This window comes from Mytilus edulis, chromosome 6, assembly GCF_963676685.1.
Source record: "Mytilus edulis chromosome 6, xbMytEdul2.2, whole genome shotgun sequence".
Lineage (NCBI taxonomy): Eukaryota > Metazoa > Mollusca > Bivalvia > Mytilida > Mytilidae > Mytilus > Mytilus edulis.
The window spans coordinates 57631162-57656389 of record NC_092349.1 but is presented as its reverse complement, the minus strand read 5'-3'; the positions used below and the strand labels follow the sequence as shown (position 1 = coordinate 57656389).

The following is a 25228-nucleotide window of genomic DNA, read 5'->3' as shown; positions in this document are numbered from 1 at the left end:
CTTTATATCAATGTTTAAAACACTTTAAAATAAAACGTGATTTAATCACCCTCTATGTATCCATTTAGCAATATAAATCTAAAATTCACTGTTCATACGTTTAAAAGGTGTATATAAAATCCTAATTTGATTAAACTCATAATTACACATCTTCAAAACAAATTACAGTCCACACAATGTTAAATACATACTTGAAAAAACAGCAACCTTCCTCTCTTATAAGTTTCTACTTCTTTTCTATACTATCAGATAAATCCTCAAGATGGTCGATCAAACATCGGCGATTATGCGCCCAGATAAATAATCATAATAAATTGAAATTACAGCAATTTAATTGCTACAAAATCATGCTTTCAAATGTCAATAAATTTATTCTCAATTAAATGTAGATTATCTTATCATATATTTTTATGATGAATATCATCATCCTTGTACAAGTTTTAACCTTTGTATGAAATGATTGATTGGGAAATTTGCAACGAATCTAAAAGACGGTTTAAGAGAAATAAAAAGATCCCAGTACGATAACTCTCTGACACAGACTTAATGGCATATAATTTAACATTTTTGGGGTTTTATAACTCCGATGTAGAATTCATCATCTGGCAATATCTTTTATTTGAATTTAAATATATCTTTATTTTTAAAGCTCGTTTTTAGTCATTGGAAATATCACGAATGTATCTAATTATTTTGTATACATTAACGACACACACATAAATCTACGCAATCGTTATTATAATAATTCGTGTGCCGTGTTTATTCAAACAAAGATTTGCACAAACAATGACCTTCGCCTTGGTTATATAAGATTTAATGTGTGTTAGGAGCATTTAATCTCTATTTATTAAATTTGTTATATCGTTCTTTATAAGTATTTAGTGTACACATATTTAAGGTAAAAGGTTATAATTATAACGAAAGGGGGCTCGAATATCCTGTTTGAATGATATTTAAAGATTTCAAAAAAAAGGGTGATTTGTGATTTCCTAAAATCTTCTCTTTCGTGAAAGATGTAAGGGTATTGATACAAACGCCATCGCTCGGGAATAGAATAATCAAAATCATAAAGGAAACCCGAAGAGATCAAAAGGGGCAGGAAAAGTTCTGTCGATAGAGAAAACGTATCCTGAAATATATTTATCACCTGCCATGCAAGTTCCAAATGTTGATGTCAATGTCGGACACACTAGCGCGAGTAACACATCATATGGCCTCACTATTATCTGCAGATCTGAGACCACGAATCATTCGATAGTAAGTTGAGACAATGACACATCGTACTGGTCAACCAATGTAGTGCACAGCGAAATCTGAAAAGACGCTTAGCTAAGGAGTTTAATGCACCTAAGGAACACACACCTGGATGTTTTTGAAAAAAAGAATAGATGTTAAACTTATATCTTAAACATCGTATGGTCGAATCTCCGTAAAAATGGCTTTTTAGATCGTTATGTAGTGTATAAAACAAAATTCACTGATACACTAACATGCTAATTATTATGACGAATCACAATATTACGGCTATTTTCTACTATGAAAATGTAGAATATATCACTGACGATAAAAATAGACAATAATTGTTTTACAAATATTTACCATCCAATTTTCAAAAAAGTTGTACTTTAGTAGTGGTGGTTAACACGATTTTCACCGATTTTTTTTATTATCAAAATAATTATAAGACGCTTCATTTGTGTTTATTTAGCATAAAAACCTCCATATTTACTTTATACAAAATAACTTTCATTTGTAACATTTGATATTTGATTTACAAGATTTGTTTTTGTCATATAGCTCTCCAACGATTATATGTAGGATACTAATACGGGCGCATGGAAATAATTGAACGAGTTGTTTTCATATTTTTTAGATCATCAATGATGATCGACTATAAAGTTAAATTAACGCCGACCGATAAACTATAATTCTTCCCGATAAATTGTGAATATTTATTAATATTGTTCCCGCGTGCATATACTAGTGATTATCCGATGGAACTACAATTACGTATTTTTTATCATAAGTAATAATCTTATAAATTTGTTCTTTTAAGTTTAGATTCACATTAGTTATCTGAATTCCAGCATCAAATTTGCCAAAGGAGTATGGCCACGAAGTGCCTATATTGGCCCTGTGAAATGACAAAAAAATAAATATAAACAAGGTGGATCCATTATAGTTAAAACATATCTACTAATATCGTTGTTTGTTATTTTAAAAAAAAAATCATATTTTCATGACGTCACTTATGTGACGTAACCCCCGAAATCGAACCGGAACGCTCAAAACATCAAAATTTTCGAAAAATTTCACACTTCTTGGTTAAATTTCGCATTGGACACAGGCCTCGACCAAAGTAATTCTAATCTCATTTTAATTGTTTAGCACTTTGAAATCGTCTGCAACATTTATTAGCGTGGTCGAGGCCTGTAGCCACATCGAAAAATAAACTTTTGCAAACAAGCAAATCCGGGTTCGACACTGTTATTTCCGATGTACGATTGATTTTGTGGCGAAATGTCTAATGAATCTACCACGAACTTATATTAAAATAGAAACCATTTTTATAGTTCATCTTCTTTTTATAATATTTTGAATACATTCTATTATATTACGTTTTTTTTGTGTGTGTGTATTGGAATTACATTGCGCATGTTTGTTGCACTTACCAACAGAAATATGGATGAAGGCAGTTTTGCCGTACGGTGACATATTCGGTAATTTTTGTTTTCTCTGACATATACTGTAGACCATTATGTGAATCTTTTCTTGCAACTGAAGTATGCTTTTCTTGGAGATTACATATTGAGGTAAGTCAAAATAAATTTACAGATTTAAATAACAAACAAAATTGGAATAACAAGTTCCGTAGCTTCGTCAACTGCCGACGGAGATTTTTTTCCCCGTAGTTACAACGTGTTTTTTTTATTGAAACACAGGAAAAATTTGTGGAAAATAAAATGACTAGTAGATAATAAATTAATTAAGAGTTCATTGTGAACAACGTTATTTTAACACTTAAAAGGGATTTTGCCGGAAATGTTATGTTTAAGATTGGTCGGCTTTGCTATAAAAAAAAATGGGGCAGCTTTAAATTAAAGCCGAATTTATTCTACGAAAACCCTCTTAAAAATATCCTTTTAAACAACTATGCTGAAGCAGTAATATATCTTTACTCATGTATGTTCAAAACAAAAAAACAAAAACAAACAAAAGCAGACGACTAGCTTCAGTACCGACTTAAAATTTATATACCACTTGTTTTCCGTCAAAGGTTTGGTTGGATTTCTTGCTTTTAAAATGCTCGTATAAATGTTTTACTCAAGTATCCAATAGCATTATATAAACTGAAGCCCTACCTATGTATTAATTGCAATTGTAAAACTTTATTACAATGTTTGAGCAAACAGTTATAAACACAGCAAGCAAGCCAACCAAACCTTTAACCTACATGTTGTAGGAAAATAGCCCTAAATTACTATTTTTCTCATTCTAGGTCCGTTGGGTAGTAGAATCTGCTAATGCAAGAATCAAGAGATGGAAGTATCTGAGCCATGTTTTACCAAATAAACAAGTTCCATATATCGGAGATTATGTTTGCATTGTATGTGGAATATCAAATAAATATTTGCCGCCGTTGTCTCCAGGTAAACATTCTCACTAAGATAGCTCGTCTTGATAACTGTGATAATTAAGTATATGTATATCATGAAATCATAAATAGTGCCCGGATCAAATCGAATTTGCGATATTTTAAAGACACATTTTTTTCACTAGGAAATTCGCACTGTGATAGCTGTCATTTTTCCCTTGTATTTTTAAGAAAATGTACAAAGAAAAAAAACTTTCTCTAAAAAGTATTAATCACTTTTCCCAAACTATTCATTAGAAAGCAAATTAACCAAACAAGCAATCTAAACAAAATCTATAAGACAAATGATAAATAATACCACATGATAATATAAAACATTAATTATTATTGTTCTTTTGCATATAGATATAGGAAGATGTGGTATGAGTGCTATAAATGAGACAACTCTCCATACTGCGACTAAGAGTTGGTAATTTTTGTGTCATTTGGTAAACTTGTAAATAGTTGTTTCATTGGAAATCACACCACACTTTTTTTTATATTTGATTAAAAAATTGTGAAACTATTTACTTGTATTATAATTGAAAATTTCTTGTTTAATAAGGATGTGACAATGAAGAAGCATTGGCTGCAAAAATGCTCTATCTGTCGAAAAGAGTAAATACACTGAAACAGAGGGTAGAAGAAGAAAATTTGGAGAGGCGTAAGACAATTTGGAAAGAGCCAGATAATCATACTTTAGACGATTTTCCTCTTCTTGATGAAGAAGATCTGAGAAACATAACGTGCGGTGTCTATCAACTAAAACTTAGCACAAGCTACATTCAGGAACACTTAGAAGGCAATTGTCAAATTCTTATACATAAAGAGGATGAACATTTGATACGCGTGAAACTTCAGAGCCGTCATGTTTCTTCAAAAACCTACATCTTGTGGATAGAATACACATCTGCTGAAATTACCGCATGGTACTGTAAATGCAGAGCAGGAGCACGTGTTGTGGGAGTATGTGCCCATATTGCATCAATACTCTGGTATCTTGGTTATGCAAGGCATAATCAGGATATATCTTATGGAGTCCAGAATTGGGGAGCATATCTAGAAGATGCAGCATCAATTCCACAAGCCGTAGACGAAAGTGACAGTGAGGAGAGTGTTGTTGAAAAATAGAATATTGTATCAATCCTTGTTAGGTTTCTGTCTCCTTGACTTTATCTTAGTATTCCACTTGCTAATGTATTTGAACATGGTGAACTCTATTTGAATATATTGTAATGTTGTTTTTTTTTCAACTAAGCAAACTTTTAAAAAAATTTTGAAGTAATTTATTGTAAAATATAACATATTCATCAGACATTTCATATAACTTTAAAGAAAACAAAATATAGACAAAATAATAGATTTTGTATACCGATTGTAGTTAATTATAGTTTTCGATAATACATAACTTTATTGACACAGCTTACATTTATACGTTAATATAATTTATATCATTTCAATCAACTCTATAGTTAACAAGTAAATCCGTAAATGAACTTATCCGCTTTTGAAAACTAAAAGTGAGCATTTTGTCAATTCTGTTTTTATAGCTTTTTTTAAAAACAATTATTAGATAAAAAAAAAAAAAAACCTTTGGGAAAATATGAAACGTATCCACTGAATAATTGAGGTATATTCTTATTAGTTTTAGAGTTGTACATTGTACATATTTTCACGCGCTTAAGGTACGTACAATTAGAGATAGTATAAATTATAAATATTTTGTGTGTCAGTGGTCGTTGGTGTATAAATAGCAGTGTTGAATGAAATTGTCGTTCATACGTATTTTTATTCTGAATGCTGATTTGAGAAATCATTTGAGAGTAGGCATGTAAATCCTTCAGAACGAGCGTGGTGCTTATGAGTGCACGTGTGGTACATTTGTATAGTATGTGTTATATGATTATATCATATGGAATTATATGTATCGTCTATACGAATTGTTTTCATTATTCTTTTTTTTCAGGAAATAAAATGTTTTGAGTTTCATCGAAATCACGGGTTTTATATTTATATTAATGTAAGAGATGATATGGCATGATTTCCAATGAGACAACAATCGTAAATTATTTTTAAAGATTTTAAATCGGCTGTACTCCGCTCGCCAAGATATTTTACAGCTTTCAATGAATGTGCCTTCTGCCAAATATAAGACTTATATGCCTTAATGTGTTTGGAAACTATATATAACTTTGAATTTAATCTATGCTATAGAATTTTGTTTGTTTGCAATTTCTCTTTCGTGAATATCAAAGCCGAAAACGAGTTTTCGGTGCAATTGTACTTAATGTAATTGGAGCATTGTTTGCCACTTTAATCTGTCCGGCTTTTAGTAAGTTTATGTTAATATATATCAAGAACGAACTATGTGTATGAGATTCAAGAAATACTTTGCAAAATAATACTTGTGGTGAAATGATTATATTATTATAAGAACGTCAAGAAAACGATTTTGACGTTACGCACAAATTGTTAAAATAGGATTTCACCATGGTCTTTTCTGACGTTCAGGAAAATTATACAGACAGAGTTACAAGTCTGATGGTTATCAATTTATAAACTACCCTAGTAAGGGATCATTCTAGAGTAATTTAGTCAATTTCTGAGACAGGGCCATTTTTGACCCTTCGTGGCCCTACTCCTTTATTAAAATCTTGACCTTAGGTTTTCTTTGCAATCCAAGATGGCGAAACACACCTATACCACCTTAAGGAGATTCGAGGGTACACAAATGTCAGCAAAATTTAAACATTTGTTCTTCATTACATTTTTTTTATTACACTAGTAGTTGTCGCTTTATGATATGGTACAAAAATCACCCATAAGAATCAATTGGTTTTGGCCTCATATGACTTTTAAAATGTTTATATCATTCAAAAAGCTCCAAAGTATCTCCCTTTGGTTTAACAATTCCATTTTGTGGCAACACAATTATTTTTTTTATTTATCTCATCGGTGACCTATATGTTTTAATATTTATTTGAAACATGCTACATTTAGATGGGGTATAGTTACATGTACGATACTGTTGTCGGATCATTAAAAATTTCATATTTTGGCTAATTGATTCACTTTTGGGTCTTGGCATCGAAAATAAACACATTTATTCCAAAACCAGTTGTTGGCATGATAAGGTTATGTTCATCTCGTATATTGTAGGATGATTTAATACCTTGTACCAAACCCCTAACGGGAGGAATTGTGCTTGTATTCATATGATGAAGACAACATAATCTTGCAATCAGTCTAATTGAGGTCGGGAGCTGGCTTGTCAGTATCTGCTAGTAGTCCTTTTTTAAAATTTATATGTAAACCCATCAGATGCTTCAAATTGAGTGCAAGAAATCTTTTGTTTATCATTTGTAAAAAAAAGTAACTTGTATCCAATATATTTACGTAAACAACATACTGTTGAATTCAATGATTAAAGTATCTAAACCTATTTTATAATGAAATGAATTTTATTCAGCTAAAATTAACCTATTCCGGATCTAGAATATTTTGATTGATTAAAGAAATTTAGTTATTTTTATTGATCAATCTGAATACAGCTTTCAACGTGGAAAAGAATGTTTCAGTAGTATGGGTCATTTTTAGTTGCCACATGGCAATATTTTAAAAAGAATTTATCTTACACTATTTCATTTGTTCTCATACAGAAAATTAACCACAACCTACCTAAAATACATAGCTTTTTTATTGCTGAACTTAGCAAATGTTTATAACGATAATTGGTTAGACGGAGTACTGTATCAATGTACAATTTTTAAACTATAAGTTTGTTATTGTAACTTTTCGTTTTATTTTCTCAGTTATTGTAACCTAGCTAAATTTACTAAGCGACAGCTACAGTATTTGTAGAATTTGATATGTGACAATTGTAATATGAAAGCAGATTATGATTATCAATAGGGAAGAACCCCAGTTTCCTTTATGTTTCCGTACAATGTACATTATAAGAGGTTTGTAGCAAAGGTGTATTTATAAAAAAAATAAAATTGAAATGTTTTGTTAATCTTTAGGCTTCATGAGGATTGCGTAAAAAAATTCTTACAAGATAATAACACCCAATTATACAAATTTTAATGTTTTCATAGGCAGTCTCTTTGTTCAAACCTTAACATCAGTGAGCCTAAATATATGTGAAGATCATTCTATGAGAAACTCAATGAAATGGTACATATATATAAAATAAATATTTTGAGAGAAAAAAAAACGAAAACTATTAATCATTTCTAATGTTCTGACTACAAGTTGTTGTATTAACATGGTACCTCGTTGACATTTTAAAACATAACATGCATAACGCGGTTTTGGAAATTATGCAAATGTGAGTTACGCATTCTGTGCATGAAAACAATTGAAATTCAAAGTTATAAATATATCTAAGTTTGTTTTTATGCATTTTTTTTTTTAAAGTTGCATACATTTATTCAAAACATAATATAGATCCGCAGATAATCATGGAATTATCACAACCACATAGTATATGATAGACCGGCCATAGCCGACCAAACATGCCAAACTGATAATAGGTTTTTAAAATCAAAATTAATTGAGGAAAATTTGTTTACTTTGGTCATTGAACGTGTGAGTTATATACGAACCTGCAGTACAATTAACTAAAATTATTAAATTAATTTGAAGCGACTATAGCATGTAAATAGAGTTAGAACTTTTGGAGTTAAAACAATCGTTTTTTTTTAATCAATTACGTATCATATACCTTACTTGATCCTGTGAAGATATTGTATTGCATCAAAATTGCTTACACTTACAATACATGTAGTTTGGTTATGTATTGGCTTCACTCTACTTGTGCAAAATTACGATATTTTATTGAATTTGTAAATTAAGAATAGACACAGTTTTTAAATAAACAATATCACGCATCAACTATTGTAAAATATATATAAATATTGTGTTTGATATTGAAAATGAAAGTAGATTTCTGAAAACTATATACATAAAATACATTTTTCAAAAACACACAATGACCATTAAATGCATTTCCCCTTCACATTTATAATTAAGAATAATATTGAAATACTTGTGTAAACAATCTTATTTATTTAGAGCAAGACTTTACAATAACATCATTTGTTTTTGTATACTCTTCCAATACAATCAATAATTATAAAAAAGAATATTATCAAACCATTAAAATTCGACATGGACTTCTCGGTTATATTTCCTGGGAAACGTAGGAGTGCGTATCTTTAGAAAAACGACAAAATGTTTTTCTTTCTTTCTTTTCTGTTCTTAAACGCTTATTCGAAACTCCTCTCATTACCCGTCGAGAAATCCTTCCACAAACTGGTTCGTCTTCCTCGTCCTATGGTAATAGATAAGTCTCAATGTTTTTGTCTGATTTTTTAGGAGGACAAACGTACTATTGTTGAAGACAAAATATTCTATTATTATTCGAAAAAATGTTCAAAGCTTCATTTTCATCCGTATCATAAAATACATCTTTGTATGATACAATAAAGAATTCGTTTGAACTCTCTGAAAATTCACATATCAGTTTTATTCATGACATAGTGTGAACGTCAAAATTAGTACATAATGAACTAGGATTTTGAAACGCTTAAACTAATAATAGATTTTGACACAGTTTTAGCTGCAAAGTGATTTCCTATGGGAAATTGCATAGTCTTTATTTACAGAATTGCAATCTTTTTGAGGAATGACTGTAATATGTTTTCTGTCTATAAAGAAAGAACATAAAATATATGATGACCACTAAATAACGCACGTAGAGTTACTGTTTTTACTGTTTATGAAGTGTTGGTTTATTCCAAACACCAATGTTTCCCCCAATCGAGACTTGGACTGATATAACTCTATAAGGTACATATTTGGCTATTTTCGTTTTCAATATTCGTCAACTATTAATAAAGTAACAATTGCCAGCGCTGCTAATAAGTATGGACAAAATGTCGTATGGAGTATTTAATAATAACTGTTGTATCTATGAGGAGATTTTAAATTCTTAACACATAAATTAAAGCTTCTCTAGACAACAGGTTTATTTTTATCATGAGAAATAGATTTATATTCAAAAATGAACATATCTTTCTTGACCTTCTTCTAGAAATGAATAGTGAAGAACTACACGACGACGAAAGGGATGATTTAACTTCCAGTAGTTGTTAACATTCAATTTATATATAGCAACGTTCCAGCGGCACCGCCATATATAGTATTATTATTAATATTGCTACGGTATTAAGAGCTTGTTTTTTTCTACCATGATTTTGGTAGAAGGAATCCATTAAACAAAGTGTTTAAAGTTGTACAATTAAAGTCATCTTTATGAAGAAAGTTTCCGAAATACCTTCACAAGAAGGTTTGCTGTAACGGTTAATCTGTTGCAAGGATAACCATGGATACATTCCGATTGTCATGCCACAATCATCTCCTGATTTACTTCCTCGATAGGGACGCCACCATATAAGACTTATAAGTGGTGATGTACATGTTAGAGCAGCACAATGAATATAAAGCAGGAACTGTGTTACCCTTTCTGGGGATGAACCTTCATTTAAGTTTGGTTTTCTTGATTTGCAGTTTCTAATATTGTGATTTTTGTAATTGTTTGTCTTTTCGTCGTTTTTGTTTATACATGGTGTTTTGGGTCTTTTGTCAACTTTTTTGTTTTATTTAATGAATGGCTATTATTTATTATGAATTTGAAGCGGATTATGTAAAATGTGAAGAGTCAAAAATTCATTTTATGGGTCAATAAATTCAAAATAAATTATTGCCATTCATTATAAATAATTTCTATCAAAAATAAGGCTTAATTAAAGAACTTTTTATTTTATTTATATAAACAATAACAACGTACGTACACACATGTTGGCGTATGAATACACAACGTCAGAGTGGGCGTGTCGTCCTAAAAATTGAAAACATTGAATATAAAACTAATACTTTCAACCAATCAGAAGACAGTAAATACACCATATTTATTTATATATATATTCCGGTTCCTTCTTTTTATAAAGCCGTTTTAGACAGATTTATAAATGCATCTATATCTGAAAAAATATGATAAAAAGAGGAAAACAAATTACGATGGAGCTGCACCTTCACAAACATGTTTAGTATGGCAGGTTCGTTCTTATTGTATGTAACGTGAAATCAATGCTGTATGTTCATTTATTTTAGTCTGATGGTAACATAAATAGCATTTATTTTCAAAATGCATATCAAGTGTAGCAGAGTAGCAAAACCAGAACGCTGAATTTTAGGTAACACATATAAAAGATATGCCGTCTAGTAAATACAAAATACTTGCTGCAAGGATATATATTCACATAATGAAAAATACAACTGAATATCATCTAAAATAATGAGAGTGGGACAATTAAAAGATACAGGAATTGAAAAAAAATATCTTAATCAATTTTAAAGGCAATCAACCATTTCGCAGTTTTAGCCCTATTTATTTCTCACACAACCTGTATTTGTGTTTTGTATATATACAATGTTTTTGAAATTGAAACTACTTTCTACGGCTATACACGTTTCAATCAAATCCAATTAATATGTATTCAGCGTATTGTTGTTATTTTTACGCTCTTTCTCTACTTTTGTTTGATTCGAGTATCATCTAGATAATGTGGAAGTAGTATATAATTACGTGCATTTATATTTATGAATAATGGCATTCTTAATTGTAATATTTATGTTATTCTAAGTCAAAAACAAATGTCCACGATATATTAAAACTGTTCCTTTAAATTTGTTGATGATCATGCATAACCACATTACTGCTAACCTCCTTTACGGAATGAATCTCACACATGTGTTATTCTTGTTCTGTTGTAACATGTGTAACACATATTGCACTAAAAAAACTCCTTTATATGAACAAAAATACATGGCGAAAAAACTTGTTTATGTTCCTAATCAGTCTCGACTGAAATCGATTTCTAAATACATTAGTGTGCACGACTGATTAATGAATATTCAAAATATATGCATCTTTTTTATGATATATTTTTTTCACTTGATCACTTAAATTTATTATGAATGGATATCATTCTGATACAAGACAAATAACCACAACTACTTGAAAAAGCAATAAGAAAAATAAGACAACCATTATTTTTTTTTTATTTACAATTGTGATTTTTTCAAGATTAAGTACTTTCTTTGTAAAATAAAATTAATTTTAAAGTTTCATGTTAAGTAGTTGTAAAAGATGTCAGGCATTTTCCAATCAAGAGATATGCAGTACAATATTCAGTTTATAAATTGTCGTTTTTGAGATCCGCATACTCCACAAAAACCAACTGTCGTTTGATGCGGAGTCCCATTTCTATCTCTGACTACGATTATCCTTGCACCTCTAGTTGGTGTTGGTCTTTGGCATCTCAAACAATAGATAGCCATGTTATAATTGATTCTAAAACTGAAAGTGAAAATAAAAGTTGAAATACATCACTTTTGGATTTGATATATTCTGTAATAGCTTTTAAGACATTGACGGATCACTCTAATGCATACACACACACACCATTGCTTAACTTTGTTTTCTTATTTAAACATGTTAAATAAAATTATAGAATATAGATACATATAATGTCACTTTTAAATGCGATATCTCATACTTCTAAAAAGGTTCTATGTTAATGGATACAAACTAAAAGAGTTCCAATGAGACAACTCTCCATCCAGGTAATAATTTATAAAAGTAAACCATTACAGGTCAAGGTACGGCATTAAACACGGAGCCTTGGCTAACACCGAACAACAAGCTATAAAGGGCCCCATAAATTACTATTGTAAAATCATTCAAACGGGAAAACCAACGGTATAATCTATACAAAAAGGAGAAACAAGAAACACGAATGAACTACATAAACAGACGACAACTACTGTACATCAGATTCCTGACTTAGAACTATAAAATTTCACAGTGTATTAACCCTCATCAACATTTAAAAGTATGTTGTCAAGAAAATTCCATTTGAAAAAGCTTTTATTGCCACCACCTCCAGTCAATAAAACTAGAAAAGTTTTCTTTTCTGTTCTATTTTTCGCAATCTATAGCAAAGTAAAGAAATGTCAACCATGTACGATTTAGTAAATAATATTTCAATCGTATAATAGTACGGTCTTGTGATAAACATGTGAAATCTCATGATAGCTCATAATCAAAAATTTAAAGGCACATCAGGTTATTATATTATATTCACATTGTTTAATGATGATTTCCATTTGAAGACATTAATATTCAAGTTTCTTAAAAAACTTAACATTCATATTCTAATTCTGAGCATTTCCAAATTCAATTGTTGTCGTTAACTCTAACAAAAACATGCAATCTCACTGTAATGTTTTCTTTACATTTGCCAAAATATTTATGAAGAAACTATTTAAGAAATGATATCTTATATCGAAGCAAAATATTTATCAAGTTCAAAAATACACTCTGTATATATGCCACTGCTGGTGGAGTTTTTATTCGCCGAGGGTATCACCAGTCCAGTATTCAGCACTTTTTACTGTTTACACGACATTTTATCATTTTTGAAATACTAAGGCTTTTCTACCTCAGGAATAAATTACCTTAGCTGTGTTTGGCAAAACACTGAGGAGTTTTGGTGCTCTTCATCTTCATCCTTTATTTGACCTTTTTTTAGGGGGATTTGAGCGTCACTGATGAGCCTTTTGTAGACGAAACGCGCGTCTGGCGTAAATACAAAATGTAATTCTGGTATCTATGATGAGTTTATTTTCTATTATATTATAGCAAATTAATTATTATGATAAGGCTACCTTCATAGTAATTCGTATCACATCATAAACATATCTTGATAGACAATTGCATAAAATACGACACATTCAGTATTTAGAATATATCTAGACACAGTATATTAAATGTATAAAATCAATTATTACCATATAAACTATATAAAATAGCTATCATGATACTGATATTCAGCCAAGACTTCCCTGAGATCACAGTTATTTAACCAAAAATGCTTTATTCTATGTTTAAAATCAACATCATCTTTACCCATTAGATCAACCTATGCGACTAAATATATACTTGTTTGTTCTTGTTCTGTTTGAGATTGTAACACGGTGATCACTGCTATACCCCTATTTTAACAATTTTACCTATTGTGTCTATTTTGTTTACTCATCGTCGTCAATATAATGGAATTTGACGCGACTCTCATGCAAGTGAGAGGTTTAGCAGTACAAAACAAGTTAAATCCACCATTTTCTACATAAGTCAGGAATATGACAATTGTTGTCCTTTCGTTGGATGTGTTTTATCTTTTGATTTTGCCATTTGACTTGACTTTCGGTTTTCAATTTTCCTCGAATTTCAGTAATTTTGTGATTTTACTTTTTACGATATCACTTAAACCAATCTTTAAACAAAGTGCATTTGCTTAAATGTTACGAGCACACAGTTAAGTAAATCTAACAAACTCATGCACATCTCGGGCAGTACAATTGGTAACTCAAATGTAAATACCATTACTTTGTTGATCATCAGTCAGACTATTAATGACAAAAAAACATGATTTTGAATAAATAGATATAAAGTTGTCGTGTTGTACGGTTTGTTGAATTTAGATACAAACTGAGTAAAACAAAACAACCAAACAGGCAATTAAACTAAAACTGTTAATTAGTTATGTAAAACTGTCCACACATTTTCATAATGAATGATCAAAAACTACAAACTCGTATATTAATAATGTCTATGAAGATATTATGATAAATTTGTGAACCTATTTAAACAGTTAAAAAACTCGAAGACTGTTTATCTTACAATACTGATATTCATTTTTTTATCATTTATTAACGATGAACAAAAATGAAAATAAATAATGTTAAAACGCGTGTATTACAAACACGACAATTCTATAAAAGTCGTAAGCCAAAAAATATCATACCTGTAAACCAACCTGTATTATTACTGTTTCTTTAATTTCAAATGGTATAACCTTGAGATACACACAACTATGTGATAATAAAAATATGTGTTATCATCAACTTCAATGACATATGTATAAGAAAACAAAATCACTATTTGGAGGTAACAACATAATATTTTATTCAATAATGAAAGTGAAAGTACATTTTCTAAAAACCATTGTGCATGAATTTAGATAAACCGTTTGCAGGTAAATTGTACATTTCGTTTGTATCCTTCATGACAATTCTCAATGGTAATATCATAAAAATCAGTTCAATTGGCGCCTTGTTTTTTTTTAAGTCAGCAAATGACATTTATTGAACTGCTATAAAGTCGTTAAATCGAAATAACTTTATTTTACCTGGCAGTAGTTTTCAGACGTTCCGGACGTTTTACATGTGTCTTTGCCTGTTATCAACAGTAACGCGTTAATAGTGTGCTGTGTCTTGCTTCTTTGTATTACATAAAGGTCATTCGATGACTGTGTTACTAAAACATGTGAAACAGCAGGAAATAACGAGGGCATGGGGGAATAACTTCTTTTATTACAGGTGTGAGTAGTATACCAATGTTCAAATCACGCTACGTTGAGCTACAAAAAAGAGACAATACAGGGTTACATACAAATCATCAATATTTTCTAATAAGTCTAAAATGAACGAAACCAAACAACTGTATGGAGATAGAATTAGACTTTTCGCGTTTTTTGACTTTGCGATTTCGCGTTTTCGCCCGATCGAATATATAAGTCGAAAACGCGAAATGGCATAACTGGCACATACATACTAGAGTTTTTAGTGTACAAACCTAGAGAAACTTGTTAATCGCAACTGAAATTGACATTTATGACATTTCGTATTTGAATGGTTCTAATTTATGAAATGTTCTCAAGCGTTTCTTGTGATGATTTTTCGTAATTCTTATTTGAATTTTGGTGGACAGTTGTTTCATTAGCAGTCATACCTCATCTCGTTTTTATATCAATAGCAGGCTAAAGCAGAATGTCTTTTAATATCATTTTTCATTTATTGTACAATGATGCTGCCTTGAATTATTGAAACAATGTATCGGATCTCTAATGTGTTCCCACATAACTCTTTTTCGATCCTGAATCCATCTTGTAACTTTGATCATATTTCCAAAATGTAAATCTTAACTATTCCAATCATTAAGAAAAAAAGAATGTAATAAACTTCAACACTAATATTCTGTATGGTATGACTTTAATGTAAAAATAGTTTCTGCTAAAGCAACTTCGTCAGTTAAACAATTGCCATTGTAAACACATGTCATTCATTATCTACGCAAAATTTGACGAAACTACATTTAAAACAGCAAAAAAAGAAATTTGGAGAAAGAGATTGCCCAAGCAAAACAACATAAATCTTTAGAAATGGTGTAGACGAATGGATTGTATCGTTTGTGGAACCCCAGATACAAAGCGAAATTTTATTTGTTCCCCATTTCAAAATAGTATGTGTTTGAAAACACACTGGTGCTTCAAATGTTGTGCAAATCAGTATGTCTAATTAATATGATATACCATTCTGTTAATCAATGGCAAAAGATCGGTAATTACCATTCAGTATCTCATATCTAATTAATTGTATTCTATGTTTACATATAAAAGGTACCGGTGAGTTCAGTAAACAATACATGTATATGATCTTATTTTATTTGATATGATTCTGGGTGCGATAGACAGTGCTTTGTGCAAATAAGCGTCAAATGTGTTCATGCAATAAAGAAAGAAACAAATAAAGAATGTAGTATGTATGTTTTTATTATACATGTGTTGAGCAGAAATAATCAGCTTATATAAAAAAGAAGATGTGGTATGATTGCCAAAGGGACAGCTCTCCACAATAGACCAAAATGACACACATATTAACAACTATAGGTCACCGTACGGCCTTCAACAAAAATAAAGCCCAAGCTTGTACATATTTCGGATCTAGAATATATAGATTGATAGACTGGACATTTGTGCACTCAGTAAAAACACATTTATATACTTAAAGTGGGGGAAACATTAAAGTAGTATTCATCATTTTCACAGACCCCATGGAGATTTTTAAAAGAATTTATTCTGAACATATTCATTTTGCATATTAGAGAAATTATCTACAACCTACAAAACTTGTTTGGTTCTAAATAGCGAATAATGCGTAAACATGTTAAAGGCAGAACTGTATCAATTTCAAGTTTTTACTAATTTTGTTTTTGTAAATTTCTCATATTCTTACGGTTTTTTCTTCTCAGTTTGACAATTTTGACAGTAATATCTACATTTTTTCTAGAAATTAAAATGCGAAATCTGAGAAGTGAAAACAGATTATTAGTAAGGAAGTATCCCAGATCCCTCTACGTCTCCATACATCATCAGAGGTTTGTAACATATATTTTGCTTCATAAGAATTGAATAAAACATTCGCACAAGGTAATATCATATCATTATATAAACGATACTTTTCTAGGGAATCTCTTATACAAGTTATAGAAGTGGGAGGTTTAGCGAGCTATACAACTAGACTCAATCCCCAATGTTCTACATAGGAAAATGCCTGTTTTAAGTCGGAATATGATGGTTGTTATCCATTACATTTGTAATTTGACACGGCATGTATGTGGAACAGTAAAACTATAGAATTTAAATCTTTTGCTTCATAAGGATTGAATGAAACTTTCTGACAAGGTAATAACATTTCATTATACAAACGAACATATATTTCTAAGGAGTCTCGTATACAAGTCATACAAGTGAGTGGTTTAGCTAGCTAGATGAACTCCACCTTTTTCTACATAAGAACCTGTACCAAGTTATTATCCATTCGCTTGATGTGTTTGAGCATTTGATTTTTCCAGTTAATTAGGGACTATTCGTTTTGAATTTTTCTTCGGAGTTCAGTCTTTTTGTGATTTCATTTTTTTTATATTATTCTTAATATCGACAATAATGAGCAAGAAGCTCTGCAAAGCTCATTTTATTGTAAATACAATTAATGGTTCATACATGGATGATAACAGGTTTTTAAAATAAACATTTAATAAATGTAAGATATTTTGTTTACCTGGGGCATTGAACTTGTGAGTTAAATATATAAACTTGCAATAACATTTTGTAATTGGACACGGCATGTATGTGGAACGGTATAGACTTTAGAAATTATTTTATTTGTGTGTAAACAATCGTATTTTTGTCTTGGTAATAATTGACCACTTATCATATAACTGTATTGATCGTGAGAACATAATACATCGCTTCTAAATTGCTTCAATGTACTGGTGCATAATTACGATATTTCGTTATTTGTTAATAATAAATAGATCAAATTTTAAATTAAAGATTCACGCGTTAACTATTTTTTTCAACTTATTTATATAAATTAAAATATATTGTGTTTGATATTGAAAATGAAAGTAGATTTCTGGAAAATAAATAAGGAAACACATTTTTTAAAAACAAATACTGACCATTAAATACTTTTCCCCATTACATTTAAATTTAAGAATAATAATGAAATACTCGTGTTAACAATCTTGTTTATTTATAGCAAACTTATATAATAACAATATAATTCTTAAATAATTCTTCCAATACAATCAATAGTTATTATAGAAATATTATAAAACCGTTACAATTCAACATGGACTTCTCGGTTATATTTCCTCGCAAACATTAGAATCCATAAATTTAGAAAAACGACAAAATGATTTTCGTTTTTTCTTTTCTGTTCTAAAACGCTTATTTGAAACTGCTCTCATTACCCGTCTAGAAATCCTTCTACAAACAGGTTCTTCCTCTTCGTCCCATGGTAATAGATAGGTCTCAATGTTTTTGTCTGATTTTTTAGGAGGACAAAAGTAAAATGGATATAAACAAAAGATTCTACTATAATGCGACAAAATGTTCAAGGCCACATCTTCGTCTGTATCATAAAATACATCTTCATATGAGACGATAAGAAATTTGTTTGTACGCTTTGAAAATTCATTAATGAGTCGTGCACACTGATGAGTTTTTAATGTGCAAGGCACATGATGTGAAAATACACAAATAATGTACTCCGTATTGCGTCCACATGATTGATAAAACTGATATTTCATTCTTTCGAGAAATTTTATATCGTTTGTATAATGATATTCTTCAGAAGAAATCAAACCCATATCGTTTTTAATGCTTCCCATTGGATCAAGTAATCTTGCTTCGCCATGCATGTTGGGTTCCTGAAGGTTCAACAAAACGGCAATTCTATTGAAATATAAACTATAATTTTCATACATGTTTATATCGGTATCCTTTCTAGCCAATAATCGTTCCACTTGATTCCTGGGTTCGACAATGACCTGGAAATCTTGATTATTTATTTCTCGAAAAGAAACAATTGTGGCGACTACAAACTGTTTTTGTATGAATGGTACTTTACGACCCAGTAATGGCAGTGTGTTTCTCCCAAAATCTCTCAGTAATCGCATTAATATTGAAACTGATTCAACATTCAGTATTTCATTTAACGGTTTATCACTCATATTGTGTTATGCTGGTATATGTAGAAAATCAGAACGTATTTAAAAATTTGCACAGTAGACTAAAATAAATACATTTTTGTTAAACAGGAAATTTTTAAAGCATAAACTAATGAAACGAGCTGGAATTTTTCAAATTTCCACGATGGCACAAAGACAAAAATAGAATTTGTTTAAATCGCCACTTTGTATCACATATTTATTTATGAATAAATTATCATCGTTTAAAAATAGTTTATCAATTTTATCTCTGTGTCCCGTGTCAAATTAATAGATAGGGTTTTTTGACCCATAAATATCTTACTTTCGTTTTCGTTATTAGAAATAGAAAACAGGTACGACTACTCTTTGACTGATTTCTAAGGAAGTCAACAGTAAAAAGGATGAAACCAAAAGTTTCTGCTTTTTTGCGATAAAACGGTCCAATAATCATCTACATCTGTATTATAAATACATCTTTATATGATATGATAAGAAGTTAGCAATCTTGTCAATATTGAAACTGATTCAACCTGCAACCTTCAATGTAGCACTTTTTCTACTGCCGTTGTTCCATCGTGTGAACGTCAAAATAAGTACATAATGAACGAGGATTTTGAAACGCAAACTATATTTTGGCACAGTTTTAACACCAAACGGGGTTACCATGGGAAATTGCATAGTCTCTATTTACAGAATTACAATCTATTTAAGGAATGACTGTAATATGTTTTCTGTCTATGAAGAAAGAACATACAAAAATATGATGGCCACTGAATAACGCAATTAACAAAATGATTACTGTTTTAACTGTTTATGAAGTGTTGAATTATTCCAAACACCAATGTTTCCCCCAATCAAGGCTTGGAATGATAAAGCTCTATAAGATACATATTTGGCTATTTTCGTTTTCAATATTCGTCAACTATTAATAAGGTAACACCTGCCAGCGCTGCTAATGAGTCGTTTATGGACAAAACTGTCGTATGGAGTATTAAATAATAACTTTTATATCTATAAGGAGATTTTAAATTCTTAACACATAAATTAAAGCTTCTCTAGACAACAACTTTAATTTTATCATAAGAAATTGATTATTATTTAAAAGTGAACATATCCTTTTTGGCATTCATTTAGAAATAGATAGTGAATAACAAACCACGACGACGAAAGGAATGATTTAACTTTCTGTAGTTGTTAACATTCAATTTATATATAGCAACATTCCAGTGGCGCCGCCATAAATTTATTATTAAGATAAATACCGTAATGGGTTTTTTTGATTTTTTTGACGCTCAAGGCCAAAAATTTGAAATCTGAAGATGTACAAGTACCGAAACAGTTGAAGAGCTATATGTCAAAATTACCTAAAATAAATAGCCAAATACATCTAAAGCCAACTTTGCCTGAGGGAGTTGAAACCTTAGTTTCTTAATAATTTATAAATCTATAAACGAACATTTTTAGTAAAGTTTGTTAAATAATATCAGTACTGAAATACTGACAAGCAGAAGAAAATTTCCGAAATACCATTATAAGAGAGTTTGTTGTTATGGTCAATCTGTGTCAAGGATAACCATGGATACATTCCGAAAGTCAGGCCACAATCATGTCCTGTTTTTCTCCCTAGATAGTGACGCCACCATATGAGACTTATAATTGGTGATTAACATGCTAGATCAACACAATGAATATAAAGCAGGCACTGTCTGAACCTTTCTGGGGATGACCCTTCATTTAAGTTTGTGTTTCTTGATTTGGAGTTTCTAATATTGGGATTTTGTACTTGTTTGTTGTTTCGTCGTTTTTGTTTATACATGGTGTTTTGGGTCTTTTGTCGACTTATTAGTTTTATATATATATTCATGTTCCTTTTTTTTTTTTATAAAGCCATTTTATACAGATTAATAAATACATCTATGTCTGAAAAATATGATAAAAAGAGGAAAACCAATTCGAATGGAGCTTGATCTTCATGTTTAGTATGCCATATTCTGTCTTATTGTATGTTACGTGTAATCAATGCTGTATGTTCATTTGTTTAAGTCTGAGGGTAACCTAAATAGAATTTATTTTGAAAATGCATATCTAGTGTAGCACAACCAGAACGGTGTTTATGTTCCTAATCAGTCTCGCATGAAACCGATTTCAAAATACATCAGTGTGCACGAATATTCAAAATATATACATCTTTTTTAGAATATGTTTTTCACTTGATCACTACTTATATTGATTATGAATGTTTATCATTCTGATACAAAAAAATCACAATAACTACATAAAAAGCAATAAGAAAAATATAAAACCATTATAAAGTTCACTTTATATAAAATTGTTGGTTTTTCAAGATTAGGTACTTTCTTTGTAGAATAAAATAAATTTGAAAGTTTCATGTTAAAAAAATTGTCCAAGATGTCAGGCATTTTCCTATCAAGAGATATGCAGTACAACATTCAGTTTATGAATTGTCGTTTTTCTGATCCACACACTCCACAAAAACCCACTGTCGTCTGATGCGGAGTCCCATTTCTGTCTCTGACTACGATAATCCTTGCACCTTTAGTTGGAGTATTTCTTTGGCATCTCAAACAATAGATAGCCATGTTATAATTGAATCTAAAACTGAAAGTGAAAGCAAAAGTTGAAATACATCACTTTTGGATTTGATATATTCTATAATAGTTTTTTAAGACATTGACGGATCACTGTAATGCATACACACATACGATTGCTTAACTTTTTTTTCTTATTAAAACATCTTAAATATAATTATAAAATATAGATACATATAATTTCACTTGAAAATGCGATATCTCATATTTCTAGAAAGGTTCTATGTTAATGGATACAAACTAAAAGAGTGTCAATGAGACAACTCTCCATCCAGGTAATAATTTATAAAAGTAAACCATTACTGGTCAAGGTACGGCATTAAAACACGGAGCCTTGGCTAACACCGAACAAAAAGATATACAGGGCCCCAAAAGTTACTATTGTAAAATCATTCAAACCGGAAAACCAACGGTATAATCTATACAAAAAGGAGAAACCAGAAACACGAATGAACTACATAAACAGACGACAAATACTGTACATCAGATTCATGACTTAGAACTAGAAAACTTCACAGTGTATTAACCCTCATCAAAATTTAAAAGTATGTATAGTTCAAGAAAATTTCATTTGAAAAAGCCTTTATTGCCACCACCTCCAGTCAATTAAAGTAGAAAAGTTTTCTTTTCTTTTCTATTTTTCGCAATCTATAGCAAAGTAAAGAAATGTCAACCATGTACGATTTAGTAAATAATATTTCAATCGTATAATAGTACGGTCTTGTGATAAACATGTGAAATCTCATGATAGCTCATCATCAAAAATTTAAAGGCACATCAGGTTATACAAAATTTACTACATGTACTATTCTATTATATTATATTCACATTGTTTAATGATGATTTCCATTTAAAGACATTAGTATTCAAGTTTCTTAAACAACTTAATTTGGCTAAACTTTTTGGACCTTTTGGATTATAGCTCTTCATCTTTTATATAAGCTTTGGATTTCAAATATTTTGGCCACGAGCATCACTGAAGAGAAATGTATTGTCGAAATGCGCATCTGGTGCAAGAAAATTGGTACCGTTGATTTAATTAACATACATATTCTAATTCTGAGCATTTTCAAAATCAATTGTTGTCGTTAACTCTAACAAAAACATGCAATCTCACTATAAAGTTTTCTTTACGTTTGCCAACATATATATGAAGAAACTATTCAAGGAAGGATATCTTATATCGAAGCAACATATTAATCAAGTTCAAAAATACACCATGTATATATGCCACTACTGGTGGAGTTTTTATTCACCGAGGGTATCATCAGCCCAGGAGTCAGCACTTTTTACTGTTTACATGACTTTTTATTATTTTTGAAATACTAAGGCTTTTCTAACTCCGGAATAGATTACCTTAGCTGTGTTTGGCAAGACATTGAGGAGTTTTTGTTCTCAATGCTCTTCATCTTCATCCTTTATTTGACCATTTGTTTCTGGATTTGAGCGTCACTGATGAGTCTTTTGTAGACGAAACGCAAGTCTGGCGTAAATACAAAATGTAATTCTGGTATCTATGATGAGTTTATTTTCTATCATATAATAGCAAATTAATTATTATGATAAGGCTACCTTCATAGTAATTCGTATCACATCATAAACATATCTTGAAAGACAATTGCATAAAATACGACACATTCAGTATTTAGAATATATCTAGACACAGTATATTACATGTATAAAATAATTTATTACCATATAAACTATATAAAATAGCTTTCATGATACTGATATTCAGCAAAGACTTCCCTGAGATCACAGTTATTTAACCAAAAATTCTTTATTCTATGTTTAAAATCAACATCATCTTTACCCATAATATCAACCTATGCGACCAAATATATACTTGTTTGTTCTTGTTCTGATTGAGATTGTGACACGGTGATCACTGCTATACCCCTATTTTGACAATTGTACCTATTGTGTCTGTTTTGTTTACTCATCGTCGTCAATATAATGGAATTTGACGCGACTGTCATGCAAGTGAGAGGTTTAGCAGTACAAAACAGGTTAAATCCACCATTTTCTACATACGTCAGGAATATGACAATTGTTGTCCTTTCGTTGGATGTGTTTTATCTTTTGATATTGCCATTTGACTTGACTTTCGGTTTTCAATTTTCCTCGAAGTTCAGTAATTTTGTGATTTTACTTTTTACGATAACACTTAAACCAATCTTTAAACAAAGTACATTTGCTTAAATGTTACGAGCACACAGTTAAGTAAATCTAACGTACCCATGCACATATGGGGCAGTACAATTTGTAACTCAAATGTAAATACCATTACTTGGTTGATCATCGGTCAGACTATTAATGACACAAAACATGATTTTGAATAAATAAATATAAAGTTGTCGTGTTGTACGGTTTGTTGAATTTAGATACAAACTGGGTAAAACAAAACAACCAAACAGGCAATTAAACTAAAACTGTTAATTAGTTATGTAAAACTGTCCACACATTTTCATAATGAATGATAAAAAAACTATAAACTCGTATATTAATAATGTCTATGAGGATATACTATGTTAAATTTGTGAATCTATTTAAACATTTAAAAAAACTCGGAGACTGTTTATCTTGCAATACTGATATTCATTTATTATTTATTAACGATGAACAAAAATGCAAATAGCAAATAAATAATGTTAAAACGCGTGTATTACAAACACGACAATTTGATAAAAGTCGTAACCCAAAAAATATCATACCTGTAAATCAACCTGTAGTATTACTGTTTCTTTAATTTGAATGGTATAACCTTGAGATACACACAACTATGTGATAATAAAAATATGTGATCATCAACTAGATCTTGAATGACATATTTATAACAAAGCCAAAATCACTATTTGGAGGTAACAACATATTATTTTAGTCAATAATGAAAGTGAAAGTACATTTTATAAAAACCATTGTGCATGAATTTAGATAAACAGTATGCAGGAAAATTGTATATTTCGTTTGTATCCTATATGAATATAAATGATTTTTATTATGAATACTCAGTCTAAATATATCTATGTTTTACAATGATTACTTTAGATACATATTGAAAATCCTCAATGGTAATGTAATACAATTCAGTTCAATTTGCACCTTGATTTTTAAATTCAGCAAATGATATTCATGGAACTGCTATACAGTCTTTTAATCGCAATAATCTAATTTATCCAGTAGTATAACATTCGATGACTGTGTTACTAAAAACATGTGAAACAGAAACAGTAGGAAATAAAGAGGGCTGACACGGGAATGACTTTACTTAAAAAGATAGCAGGCTGAAATAGAATGTCGTTTAACCATAATTGATATTCATTGTACGACAATGCAACCTTGGATTGAAACAATGTAACGGATATTGAATTTGTTTCCTCATAACTCTTCTTTGACCCTGGATCAATTTTGTATCATGTTTTGGAAATATAAACCTTTACAACCCGAATCATTGTGAATAAGAGTATTATAAACGACGACACAAATGTTATGTATGGTATTACTTTAATATAAAAAGAGTTT

General features: G+C 30.2%; 1 protein-coding gene and 1 long non-coding RNA gene across 2 annotated transcripts; one reads left to right on the top strand and one right to left on the bottom strand.

Moving 5' to 3' along the window:
• The first annotated feature begins 3530 nt into the window (after window positions 1-3530).
• Window positions 3531-5243, top strand: LOC139527959 (uncharacterized). The gene is made up of 2 exons (XM_071323699.1): window positions 3531-3650; window positions 4200-5243. Exon 2 carries the CDS (start codon window positions 4232-4234, stop codon window positions 4763-4765), a length of 534 nt encoding a protein of 177 aa, XP_071179800.1. The 5' UTR covers window positions 3531-3650; window positions 4200-4231; the 3' UTR covers window positions 4766-5243.
• Window positions 5244-21148: 15905 nt separating this feature from the next.
• Window positions 21149-24571, bottom strand: LOC139527958 (uncharacterized). Its single transcript, XR_011665496.1, has 2 exons — window positions 24421-24571; window positions 21149-21716 (listed from the first exon to the last, which is right to left on the bottom strand). It is a non-coding gene; the product is annotated as an uncharacterized lncRNA (long non-coding RNA).
• Window positions 24572-25228: the final 657 nt, after the last annotated feature.

Coding starts and splice junctions, on each gene's coding strand:
- LOC139527959 (XM_071323699.1), top strand. CDS start 4,232: ATGCTCTATCTGTCGAAAAGAGTAAATACACTGAAACAGAGGGTAGAA.